A 14,284-nucleotide genomic window follows, 5' to 3' on the forward strand; every position below is an offset into this window, starting at 1 on the left:
GAATTTGAGTCACCAAACAAGATGACATGGCCTTTCATCTTTCAATGCTTAACTGGTAACATGAAATTATTTTTAGAAATGTAATTTGTTGTATTTTTTCTTTATGAAAATAATTACACATGTTTATTGACCAAAAGCTGTACTGATATATAAATATATATATATATATATGTGTGTTTGTATATGTATACAAAATTGATTAGCAGGATTGTTCTTAATTCATTGTGAAATACTTACAAATAAAAAATATATTTTTGATTTCTGTAATAACATATTTAGTATTTTGCTGTAGTTTAATCAGGACTGAAACAAAGCTCAGATAATCAAAAATGTATTGTAGAAAATCTTATTCCAAAATGGACTTACCTCTTCTCACACAAAAGCTATCTCGATTTTTGTCTACCCTCTAATCACAGCTAATATAATTTTTAGTAATCAGCTACCTCAATTTTTGTCTACCCTCTAATCACAGCTAATATAATTTTTAGTAATCAGTGCACCAGTCCTTGTACCCCACCAGTTTCGTGCCATTTCTGAACATGTACATATTATGTGATTACTCTCCACCAATAGTATTGTGCCACCTATAGTGGTGCAGCTAGCTCCCTCTGCTATTTCTGCTCAATCTCCACTTTCTTGATTGGCATGACACAGTTTAGATGTGGGTTTAATTTTTTCGATTGTGACTACAGTTTTTGTTAGTGTTTTGTTGCCATTTCTGACGAAGTTTATTCATCGTCTTCTAATTTTCGTGTTTGATTTCATTTGTTTTCACGAATTTGCATTCGAAATTTTCTTTTTCCCACATTCTACATGTTTTAATATGAATTCGGTGTTTCCTGTGGTGGACAATGATATTATCTCAAGAGGTGACAATAGCACGACTTACCAGGACACAAGGTTGACTTTATCCACTGATGAAGTAATGCCTTGGTTTACAGGGAGTTAGAGTCTTATGTTCAGCTGGTGTTTTCTTCTTCTTTTCAACATGACACTGTTTCTGAGGAAGAAGACACTCATTGAGTTGCCACTTTGGTCTCTCCTTTTTCAGGCACCTTCCTGCAGTTGCCGGCCGCCACGTCTTTCAACTGGAGGAGACTTGTTCTTCTCCTCCTTTCTTCCTCTAGCTTCAAGTTCTCCCAGTAGATTTGTCGTAAGTTTTTCAACATGTACACTTCACACCAGATTGATATACCTGTGGTAGGCCCAGTTCTGATGCCCTTCTTTACACACTGGGTGTATTTCATGTCACCAGTGCTTGGACTTTGGTAAGTTAGATATTTAGGTGTACTTTGTTACCTACATTATTTTAGTTTAATTGTACGTTAGATATTGATTATTACTTTGTAATTTCCGGTAAATTTAATCATTACACGTGTTCATTAATTTTATGCATTTTGTTAGTTATTGCTTATTCATGTGTTTTCTAAGTAATTTTTGTCAGTTTGCTCTTTTGTTATTATTTCATATTTTGTGGACTAGGTAGATTTAAATGGTTTGTCCCTTTCGTATGAAGAAATACTTTATTAACTTGGTATGTTTCGATAGTTTGTACCTTAGTTGTCATTACTACTAGTAACATATAATTCATTGTTCTGTTTGTATTCTTTGTTTACTATATGCCTTCTCATCCCAGTTTATGTCAGTGTCGGACTTCATTACATGTCCTTTTTCGTATTGGTAATTTTGTGGAATGGTACGTGAGATATTGATTATTTATGTGATTTCTTGGTAATTTTTGTCTCTTTACATGTTCATTTTTATTAGATACTTTTCCCATTTCATATATAAGTACTTTGTTAATTGGGTATGTTTGGTTAGTTTGTACCTTCCACATCATTACTACTAGTAACAAATAATTCTTTGTTCTCTTTGAATAAATTTTTCATCATTGTTATGTATGTACCTTCTCCTCCAAATTCTAGGCAGTGTAGGTCTTAATTCTGTGTCATTATCATCTGCGTTACTTTCTCTGTCTGGTACCATAGATATTACGTATTATTGTGTTTTCTCGGGAACTTCTGTCAGTTGGTACATTCATTATGGACTAGGAAAATTTTGCTACTTAGCTTTGGTTCCTTTTCCTATGTTCATGATTGAAGACAGCTCTTTACATGTTTTATCAGGGAATACAAAATTTTGCCTTTTTATTCTATGCATCTTGCATTTTTCTTTCTATGGTTTGACTGGCTCCTACTTGTTTCCTCCCATTCTCAGTCCAGAGTCCACACTCCTTTGCTCCTACAAGATGCAGAACAGATTGGTTTCCTTATGACAAGGGGCAAGTCAATTTTGACCCCTCTCTCAGTACCCTCTTCCTTTGGGGTGGTTCTTCTTTCCAACCACAGTTGGTACCCAGCCCTCTCCTCCTCCTTGTCCTCAGGTTTGGAGCAAGCAGTTCATGTGTACCCCATCTTTCTTGCGGCATGATATGTTCTATCTCTTTGGGGATGTGGACTCCCTTGGAAGCTCTCGTTCCCATGAGTTGGACTCATATGCGTTTCCCTCGATGAACACTCCTTGATTAGTGGAACTTCTTCTCAGATTCCAGGCTTGGTGGTTGAACATGGTCCAGATCATGGCGGGGGTACTGCTTACTGCACCTCGTCTGAATTTACATCTGTTTCTACACTCCTCTTTAGGGGGCTGATGTTCTTACCACGACTCCCGGTATCTGGTCAAACAAGGAGTCTTTCTCCATATCACCTTTCTTGAGGCTTTGGCTGTTCATCAAACCTTGTCCCACCTTTTTCCTCTCCTATGGGGGTGGTGGTGGTTATGGTACATTCCCACATCTCCACTGTGGTAACTTATATCACTGAGCTAAGGGGTACTGATTCCTGGTCTCTGTGCTTTCAGATCCTGTGTCTCTTTTCTAAACCCACTGTCATCACATTGTGTTCTTTGCTTGCCTTTTCCCCAGCTCCTTCCATTTGGTGGTGGTTTGATTATCTTCCATCAAGATTCTCATTACGTATGGTTTTGTCTTGTCCATTGTCTCAGCCCAGGGTCTGACTCCACTTTTTGTATCCTCCCTTCCCAATCCATGATACCTTCTTCCATGCCCATTTCCCACAGATGTTAGTATTCCTCAGACTTTAGTCTCATCAACATGGTTTCTGTCCTTCCTTCCTTTTCTTTCCTTATTCTTCACCTGGTGGTTTGTCCAGCTCTTTGGTGGGCTTGTCTATCTCCTTCTGTTTCTTCTTGGTTTTGTCTTCCCCTGTCCTTTCCATTCCTTGGCTTTGCTTATTTGAATCTCAGTGTAATCCTCCCTTCTTCTAGTGGAGCATAGGAGTCCTTACCACTCTCAGTTCCCAGTTGCTGGGCTTGTGGACCATGTAGGCTTCCTCCTTAGTGTAATTCCATGTTACTATACTTATGCTCGTTTATCCACTCAGTGAGAAGAGGGTAGTTTTGGAGTTTGTTTGGTTATGGCAATTTCTCACTTTTTCTTTGTAAATCTGGTTGCTTGACGTACCACACTTTGTTTAATTATGGTTGGGGTTGTTGTTGTTATGACATTTTTTTTTTCTCGTTATTTCTTTCTACAGAATGCATGTTCTTAACGCTTTTACAATCATGCAAGCACTACCTTTGATGCCCATTTGGTGTTCCTTTGCTCATTCCTGGGCAAAGAGCATACCTGTTCCAGAAGTAATCTGGTACCCCACAGATGTGCTTCCTTTTCATTCCAGAGCACAGCCATTCATTCTGGGCAGTTGCTTTCCACTAGCTTTTGTGTGAGAGGAGGTAAGTTAACATTTTCTTACATTGAAAATGTATTTCCTACACCCTTCTCACCTTTCCTCCCCACTAAAACTGATGTTTTTATTCTAGTACCTGCCAATTCTTGAAAATTTAGCAGGAATAGCAGAGGGAGCTAGCTGCACTGCTATAGGTGGCACAATACTATTGGTGAAAAGTAGTCACATAATATGAACATGTTCAGAAATGACACGAAACTGGTGGGGTATAAAGACTGATGCACTGATTACTAAAAATTTGTGTAGCAATGCTTAGAGGGCACACAAGTGGAGGTAAGTACCTATTGGAAATAAATTTTCAGTGCAAGAAAATGTTAATTTTCAAAAAAAACTGGAAAACCCATTTTCTTTGTGCTGAGGTTACTTTTTGCTCAACTTCATATTGTTTCACAAAGAATGTGAAGAGATATGTAACCACATAGCTTCTTTTTACCCATCCCCCCGAGTCATACGTTTGAAGACACATAATGCTAGAAACTGGGTTTTGATAGCTGTAGTGGACACATCAAAGACAGCTTAATGTCTAGGTTTGTGCTTAATAACAAGCAAACAAACAATTTTCTTATTTATCTGTAATTGATGAAACACACACACACTACACATTAAGATAGCTGTTTACATGAAAAGATTTGAAGTAAATAGTGCACACAATACTGTACACTTAAATTAATTACTGCTATAAATGGAATAGAATATAAACTGTAATGCAGTAAAAAGTCTTCTACTTTTAATTTCTTATGTATACTTATGTATAATATTTAGTATTCTAACAACAATAACCTTACGTATTTTGAACTTAAGTAGATATTGTTTGGGTCATTTTATAACAGTTTTACAGTTTCATATTAAGTAAGGATTACAAAAATGTTTGCTGTTGTTCAGGGGGTCCTTTGGTGAATCTAAATATTTTGAGCATTCACTGTGATATATAGTTTAATTGCTAGCCTTTATGTATGTTACAGTGAAATATCCAGTACTTTACTGTTTTTTTAATGCTTTTATACTTTAGTATTATTGAAACATTATGCCTCTGACATGCTATGTTTACAAGCTTAGCCACAATGATGTAGTTAAAGAAAATTTTATGCCAAATTTGAATTCCATGAAAAGATAGTTTAAGCAAGTTGGCATTAGAAATATTGGCCAAATAAATTAGTTGTACATATATTTAACTCAAAATTGTAATCTTGTTTTTACCATAAATCAACCATTATTTCAAATTCATAAGAATTAAAGGATATATTGCTTAAAATCATCAACTATATGAAGTGCATATGCTTTTCATATGTCATTTTAGTAATAAGTCATCTATGTTTTCTGCTGTAACAGTACAATTGTTGATCAAAAACTCTTCTTTTGGGAGCTTCTTGTGGTCTGCTTCACTGAATTCTTTGCCATATCAACTATCATAAGACCTTTTCTGTTCCTTTTTAGTTTTTAATGTTTAGCTTTAGTAAGTTTTACCTATTAAATTTTAGTGTTTCTTGCTGATAAATTTATTCTAAGCTATTATGTTTTTAGTTTTTATGTCTTCAAATTAACTGACAGATAGTAGGTACTGGAGGTTTTTTTAGACACCACCTTGTAGTTTAAGATCTTTTTAAAGCTGTCAACAAAATAACATCCATAATTCAGTGTATTTTATCTTTTTTTAGTGGTATATTTAGTTTTGAACTTTCTCTAGTTATTATTGTTTTTTCCTAAGATAGTACTTGAAAAATATTGGATACTTTGAACTATACAAAAATGAAAATATAAAGAAATATAGTAGTTAGATATTATTGTAGAATTACATGTAAAAACTGCCCTGAAAACTTATCAGCTTGAATTGAGAAATCAAGTGTTTTTATTTCAAATATGAAAGAATGTTTCATTTTTGTTTGACTATGTTTCTTCCACTGATATGGCAGTAAAGACAGTTAAAGCATGTAAAGTGTGATAATTGATAAGTAACAAACATGACAAAGCTGTTATTAGTATCTACAGTAAGTGTATTTATTTAAAATAAAGTTTGAGTAATAAATACGTTTAGTAGGGTTTACAGCTTTTTATTATTTTTAAACTGTTAATTTCAGTAATACCTACTGAAGAATTTTTGTATTATCAAAATATGTTGAATATATAATTCTGTAGATAGAGAGAGAGAGAGAGAGAGAGAGAAAGACAATAAAATATTTCTGATTTCCTAAGATATTCCTTTGTTGGAGATGGTAAAAAAATTAGTAAAACACAACTTGTTTTCAAAGCAGATTTCTACAGTAATACTTTATGAAATGACGTAAAGGTTCATCTTTGAATGATGTTCAAAGTATTTAACTAGACAAAATACTTGTGCTTTTTTTATTGTGGTAAAATAATGTATTTTTATTATAATTTCTCAGGAGCTTGAAAGAAATACTCTTATAAAGGATACAGTGAGAGAGTGTAGCATAATGAGGCTAGTAGACTCGTGGTTTCATATTGTGGTAAGTTATGTCTTATTCATTGTGATCATTTGACTGATAGTTAAAGTTGAAGTCTTCAGTAAAACAAGTTGCATTTTAATACTGTTTGCTCTGTTCAGCTTTAGAGATTTTTAAACATCCTGAATATATAAAATGTACCATTGAAACACCAACCCCTTTACATCCCAGGCAGGTGAACATAACCTTTTATTACAGACATGTAATGTTCCAGTAGACTTGCATGTATATCAACTAAAACTGCTATGTCAAAAGAATCTTTCAAAAGATGCATTTTACTGATATTAATCATTATTATTAAGGTATCACTAATTATCAGAATTATTTTTACCACTTTTAATCTTGATGCTTTTTAACTTAAAGTAAGAGATTGTTAATTTTATTCTGTTCTACATACAAGTTTTTGGGTTCAATTGTGGTCCAGTGGATAGTGTGCCACACTGTGGAGGTTAGCTTCCATGGTTCACATCTTGTTGCTGCCCAAAATACATTCTGTGCAATTTGGGGCTTGGTGTGCATTATAAGAGTGAATGTCAAATCCTGCTATTTGGTCTGACAAGAGTAGTCTAACAGTTAGTAGTGGATAGGGTTAAGTAGCTTGTTTACCTTTAATCTTTCATTTTAAGATTAAGGGCAGTAGAGCAGATATCCCTAACGTAGTTTTGCACGAAATGAAACAAACGAATATTTGTATTTTCTGAACAATTATGAAATTTTGCTATGTATTTGTATGTTTTTTTTTATTTGTTACTCAGGTTTACTTTGTAAAAAAATGAGTTTTTTTAGATGCATGTGAAATAAACTGTTTGCAACAGATAAAAAAATGATAAGGAATACTACAGATTTTGTAATTTTTTTATTAGTAATTCTTTATGAAATAGTATTTATTGCTTTTTCTTTGATCAGATTATTTTAAATTTTGCAGACTACATATCAAACCTCAAGTCCAGAACTTTCCTGCCTTTGCCTTGAAGTAATTGGTGCATATGTGGCTTGGATTGATATTAGCTTAATAGCTAACAACCGCTTCGTAAGCATTTTGGTTCAGTACTTGTCATTACCACAGCTCCGAGAAGCAGCTTGTGAATGTATCCTGGAGATAATCAACAAGGGAATGGAACCATCAGCTAAAACAAAACTGGTGGAATCATTTGTTACTGTGCTAGAACAAGCAGGTGTACTGAACCCTTCACAGGTTTGTTAAAGATTGAAAAAATATAACAAGTTGTATGTAATTCTGAGAAAACTAATTTAAAAAATTGAAAGAGGAGAAATATCATAATAAATAAAGCTACTTCTTTTAAATTTATTATAAAAAAATCAAGTTTCTGTTACTTCCCACATTTGTTACAGTTCCTAGTAGTGATTGTACTTTTACTGTTTTCTTTAGTAACTTAAGATTAGAAGTGGATGTAGCATAGCATTTAGTTAAAAAAATCTTTATTGCTGTTATTAGCCATTCAAACTAAAATTCTGTTACATTGGTATCATTATATCAAGATATTAATTGTTTAACTTGGTAGCTTAAAATTGAAGTATACAGATATATTTTCAGTGAAAACAAAGGCCTTCAATGGCAGAATTTGGGTACTTAAACAAAATATTACTTAATGTACAACTTGAAATGTGTAAAAATCTGTTTAAGAAAAAGAAATGTCTTTAGATTAATTGATTTTTTAAACAGTATTCATTGAAAAATATTTCTGAATTAAACCAGCTTGAAGCTTTGATCACTAACAGCAAGATTCTGTTGTAAAGAACATAGGATGTTTATTGCTTATATTTAAAATCAAGACCTCTTCAGAGGTGTATTAGAATTACTGTTTAATAGCATTTAAAGCTGCTTATAATTTAAAATATGTTTGTATCATTAGCAAGAGGATTTTTTTTCTGACAGTTATTTAGTTTAACCTGAAAGTTAACTGCAGCTTTTATAATTAGATTTTCTAGGAAGGAAAGGCTTAACTAAAAAAGAGTATAATTAAAGAACATTGTAAATAATTATATTCCGAAAAAGTGCTCATTTGAAACACTATTCATCATACCAACAATCTCTAGTAACTTATGTATAGTAAACTGGCTTATCTGCCTAAAATTATATTACATTCAGTTTTACACAAATAATAGATTTATCTATGAGGCCTACATTTGATGAAGCTCATTGTTTTGTATGTGGGTTTTAGGGATAATAAAATCTTTATAAAATATATAAATTTCATGGAGAATAAAGTACTGTTCACATTATAAAATTTTGATTGTGAAGAATAATGATTTCTGAAACATTTTAAACTGTTCCATGCATTTGATGATAAAAAATGTTTCATCATCAATTTTTTAAAACCAATATTGTGTAGTATGAAGTTGTAGTGCATTAGTATATTGAAAGTTTATTGAGTGAAAGTATTGAAAATACTTTAATCTTAAGATTAAAGTGAAATTTTCTTTTGAAAAAAGCTTTTTCTTTTAACAAGTAAATATCTTTATTTTGCTTCCAAATCATATAAAGTTGGATATTGTTTTCAGGGAAAAAAGCAGTAAGTATACAGTTAGGCTTATTGAATTATCTTGGGATTTGAATAAAAAATTTCCCTTTAAAACTTAACAACTATGTCACAGCTGTTTTCTTCAATGTTTCATATCTTGTATAATTGTTTTAATTTTTGTGTTTATTTAATTTAAGGTTTCTTGTATTGGTAACTAAAAATGCTGATTTTGATCTAGAATTCTTTTTACTGATGAACAAAGGTGCTCAATGTTTCACTGGAAATAATTTTTCAAAGTAATAAAAGGGTAGTTTTTGTGGTACTTATTTTTAAAGTGTGCTCAATGTTTCACTGGAAATAATTTTCCAAAGTAATAAAAGGGTAGTTTTGTGGTAGTTATTTTTTAAAATAACATGAATATACCAAATTTGTTGTAAAAAAATGGTGGTTCTTTTTTTACAGGCTGATGAAGATGCTGATTTTGTTATAAAATTGGCCAAGCTTGTTAGCGGAATTGGTACATCTCTCTTAGTTAGTTGGTCAAAGTGAGTGAGTTTTATATTTTGCTTCATATAAAAGTACAGTATCTGATTTTTCTTTTTAAGCTTTGTAATAACATTGCAAAAAATTACAGTTTAAACTAATTTGGGATCAAATGTGCATACTAAATATTTAAAAAAAAATACTATGGAAGGTTTTAGCTTCTATGGGAATCTGTTGAAAGAGATTATAAAACTATATTTCTGTAATGTAATGGTTGTACAGCTTATTAAGTTTGAAGAATTAGCCTTTCCCCTCATTTTCTTAAGTACTTTATTCCCAGTTTGATAATTTTACTTAATGAATTTGTATACGGGAAAACCCTTATTTCAGCCTTTTGTCCTCTGTGTAATAATTCTGTTAATTGAAAGCTTCTTTGCTGCAGTCAGTTGCTTTCAATTGAATAGTTTCAAATAATAAGTTTGATGAACTTCTATTTTATTTCTAAGCATTTGTCATCACTAATTAACCCAGCTAATTTAAGTCTTAAAGTAATGGATATGGTGCATGTCATCTGAAATTTAATATACAGACAACACTAAAACTAGTTAACTTACAGGTATTTAATAACTTGTACAAAGGCATCATTTACTGCATATGTCACAAGGTTTTAGTGCCTTTTGTTAATTTACTTTTTGTTTGTTATAGCATAAAATTGTAGCTAATAATCCATGTTTTAATAGTATACAAGTTTTAAGTTCTTAATTTTATAAGGCAATATTTTAAAAAATCCTGAATTTCCCCTCCAGTAAGTATGAAATGTAACATAAATTACTCACTATAAAATCATCATGGCTAAGACAAACCCTAATTTTTATAGCCTTCAATTTTGTTTCATTACAGAGCCATCAAATAGAAAATTAGACCCCTCTTGCCACACTCATCTGTCACATCCTCTCTTTCTTTTAATTCTATACTATCTATAACCAATAGAAAGCCAAGGTGTTCATCTATCAAATGAAATACTATATTATGTTGTGTTCTGAACAGAGAATTGTCAATTTCTCTTTTAGTACAAGTTTCATTCCCACTGGAAAGATAATGACTAGCTTGGATGAATTTGTAATGGTTCTTGTTGTATAGTTAGAAAGCCAGAAAAATTGTGATAGTTAAGAGGAAATTGTCTGCATTTTGTATGCTATAATTTTATGTTCTTTGGTGCAATATTTAATTAGATAAAAATATTTAATGCTTTATTACCATTAGTATAAAAAAAGTAGGGTTAAGTGTCCTCGACAGTTGACAGCAAGAAAATTGAAGATTTGGATAAGTAACTTATTTCTTGTTTTTCCTATTTATTCTTTATTTATTATTATAAAATTAACTAAAATGTAAAAACAAGGACCTCTTTCGGTTAGTTAGGGTTAGATTAGTAAAGTAAATTATAATAATAATGTAATAAAAATGTTTCACGAGGCAAATGCGCAAGCAGCTTGTGGATAATGTAATCTGATAACATAATGTGAGCTCCACATTCTCTAAGTGATTTACAACTTATAATGGCATGAATAGTAGTTAGACATGGTTCAAAGGGCAATAAAACAATAAAATCTTAGTATAAATAGATGTATTCTGTTACAAGTTTAAAGCTACTTAGAATAAATGAATGTTTCATGTTACAGTTTGAAGTCATTCTAGAAAGAAAAATAGGTAATTTAGATTTATTTAGGTAGGGTACAGAAAATAACAGATGAAATAAAAGGTTTTACTGAAAACAAACATTTGAATTGTATTTAGGAGGTTTTAGAGATTACACATATGAAATTTGAGATGAAGAAAAGTATTTTTGATCTTAACATGAAATCACTTTGTGCACAGACTGTTCAAAACAAATACTCAGTAGATTCACAGACAGATCTTTTTTTAGTTTATTAAAAATACCTCACTAATACATATGATATTTTGTATATGTTTACTGAAATACTGCTAAATTTCTTGAAGATATACATACTATATTAAAAGTTAGTAGTATCAAATGTATAAAGACTTTATATGAGTACAAAGAGGTCATGTGGTTGGTCATATTGACCGAGCCTGTATCGAGAGAGTTAATACCACATTTCCTATTGTCGTATGTTAGTATTGTTCCTTTGTTCTGATATTATTGTTTGATATGCATAACCTGAATATTGATAATTTTGTTTATTGAGTTTTACAGGTTGAGTAGAATGGTTATGCCTGATCCTGAGCAGTTAGCTATCACTCTAAAAGCTGTTGAAAATAAGGTTCCTCTTCTGCTACAGTTTTTAAACAATGAAGATGATGATGTGTCTCTAGGAGTTTGTGATTTTGCTAGAGAATTCATACAATTCTTGAAGCAGCAATCTAGTGTAGGAGCTTATAATGCCTCAGAAAAATCTAATGCTGAAGTAAGTATAAAAATAGAATTGGTAGTGTAGAATATATTTGCATGCATTTAAATAAAGTTAAATCATATATATGTTCTAACTTTTGTTTGTTTGTGTTTCCATGTAAATATAAACTTTTCATTAATGAAAACATTTTATTTGGTTTTAAATAAATTATTTACAATATTAGTCTAACACTCATGATGAATAAAGATTTTTTTTTATAAGTAAACATGGAATTTAACTCCACCAATGACTTCTATTCAAACGCTTAGCTTTGTGAACGTTGTTTTTATTATTTTTGAAGTAAATACATCGACATGTTACACCCACTACAGTATTAAGATTACTAAATACAACAGCCAGTTAATAATACCTGGGATGATTTTGCAGTTGAGTGGTTTAATTTTAAATCATTCAAAATGTAATTAAGTTTTCAAAGTTTGTTTACAGAAATGTGTATTTACATGCTTAATTAATGCTATGTCAGTATCAGTGTATATTTTTTGTTATTTTAAACTAAAAGATATAAAAAATTTTAATAATATTGTAAATCACTGTAAGCTTCAAAAATTCCTGTGGATTTTTTTCAGGCACTGCTTCATATAATCATCAACAAATACAAATATGATGATTCCTATAATTTTGATCATCAGGTAAGAGAACTTGAAAACTTTTACATTAATTCTCTGGATCTGGGTGGGTGAAAGGGTGGATTTCATAATGTTTTTACAGAGTTACATTTAAAATTTAACTAAGCAACTTTATTATCAATGTATGTCAATAAACTTAGCATCAGAATGTAGTTTATAATTTATATTTTGATATTAATATAAGTTATGATTTTTTAATTTCAAAGGGAAATGTTAAAATAAATTATCAATCTTTACTGTATTGTGTGAAGCTTCTTTGCTCTGAATTAACCATTTTAGATTTTCTTTTTACATGTATATAATTTTCTGAGTTTGTTACAAACTACACACTCACAGCATAGATTTTGCTAAGCCATAATATAGATCTACAATTCCAAGCATGTGATAGCGTGTTTTATTCAAGCTCTAAATTCAATAATTTTCCATCAGAGCTCGATACCTTTAGATTGAAGAAGTTGATCTGATAAGTAATGAAATTTTGTAACCTATTTATCAGTTAGCTTAAAAGCTAAAGAAATGACAGTAGTTTTTATACAATCTAATTTAGTGAGTGATATACTTTTTGTTTTCTAAAATTCAAACTTGAAAACTACATGAATTATGTTTTGGACAACAAACACAGAATGAACAAAATATGGTTAGAAAAACAAGCACCTGACTGCAAACTGGCCTAGGACTAAGGTAGCTTTAATTTCCTTTTTTTATGTGTATTTTTTCGTTATATATTTTTTAACAAAAGTGATTAAAATAAAAATTAAACTTATTTTCTCGGCATTTGTGTACAATGTTAAAATAATAAACAAGATTTGCTGATATTATTGGCTTCAAAGGTTATTAGAGCCAATAATATCTGTGAATCTTTAGAAATAATAATAAAATTTAAAAGATATCATTATTTATTAAAAAGAGACACTTGTCCAACAAATATCTGTGTAAGAATGTGATGGGACTTTTTCTGAGATTTATGCAGAAATGTAAGCTTACACACAGGTCATATGACCTAGTTAATAAGGAATAAGTATGGCATGCCTAGCAAATTCACTCCTGATGATGACGTAAACATCAAAACTTGTAGAGTCCATAGATTGGCCTGAATTTCAAAAATGTTTAACTGTGTATCAATTCTAATTGTGTGTGTGTTATTTATCTATTATTTTAAACTTACTAGGTTAGACGTAATGTGATTTAAACTCAAACTTTGTTTACCCTAAACTCTTCACACTCCTACTGGGTTATTTACTGCTTGTTGCAGTAATTAGACATGGTTCAAAGGGCAATAAAAGAATAAAATTAAATATGAGCAGTTATGAAAAGATAAGAAGTCTAAAACGTTTCTGATAAATAATAGTAATTCTATGTTACAGTCTGTGAAAAAAGTAATTTGGATTTTCAATTTTTTTTTCTACTTTTGTTACAAATGATTTTACGACAGTTATTAAAGTATAGAAGATAAATTATAAAGTTTTATTGAAGAAAACTTATGATATTCATTTAGGTGGTTCTATAGGTTGTGCAAATGAAATATAAGAACTATAAGATGAAAAGAAGTATTTTTACTCTTAACATGAAAATCACCTTTCACTCAGATTGATTCAGTAAAGGCTTCATAAATTCACAGAGAAATATTAATGAAAATACTTTATTAAATAATCTGCTATTTTGTGTACAACAGAATTGGAATATTTACTAAAAGCCTGAGAAATTTCATGAAGATGAACCCTGTGCATTCAGAGTTTAAGTATGTATAGTTTATGGTTTACACAGTGGTTATAAGGTCAGTCAAAATTACTGAGTCAATTAAATTAAGTAGTCATAATAGTAGTCTTAATAATGTTTCCAGTTTTTTATATGTGATCATATTTGCAATGTAACTGCTATGCCCAAACACAAAACCAAAATGAATTGTTTCCCACTAGGTGAGGGGTAATGATTAAAACAAGTTTGGATTTAGACATCTTTGTCAATGGAATAAAAAGTATATTATTTATCTGAAGCTAACACACTAAAATGTTTTGAAATTCATAGTGATTT

At 30.9% G+C, this 14,284-nt stretch overlaps 1 protein-coding gene across 3 annotated transcripts in view; it reads left to right on the plus strand.

Annotated features, from left to right (window-relative positions):
- LOC106478763 (exportin-T-like) overlaps positions 1-14,284 on the plus strand; it is a 70,183-nt gene that overhangs the window by 16,916 nt on the left and 38,983 nt on the right. For all 3 annotated transcript variants that reach the window (XM_022382560.1, XM_022382575.1, XM_022382570.1), the window contains exons 7-11: positions 6,149-6,232; positions 7,155-7,424; positions 9,175-9,257; positions 11,411-11,621; positions 12,194-12,256. In XM_022382560.1, the coding sequence (XP_022238268.1) occupies positions 6,149-6,232; positions 7,155-7,424; positions 9,175-9,257; positions 11,411-11,621; positions 12,194-12,256 (711 nt within the window). The remainder of the gene's footprint in view (positions 1-6,148; positions 6,233-7,154; positions 7,425-9,174; positions 9,258-11,410; positions 11,622-12,193; positions 12,257-14,284) is intronic.

This window comes from Limulus polyphemus, unplaced genomic scaffold (genome assembly GCF_000517525.1).
Source record: "Limulus polyphemus unplaced genomic scaffold, Limulus_polyphemus-2.1.2 Scaffold12, whole genome shotgun sequence".
Taxonomy (NCBI): Eukaryota; Metazoa; Arthropoda; class Merostomata; order Xiphosura; family Limulidae; genus Limulus; species Limulus polyphemus.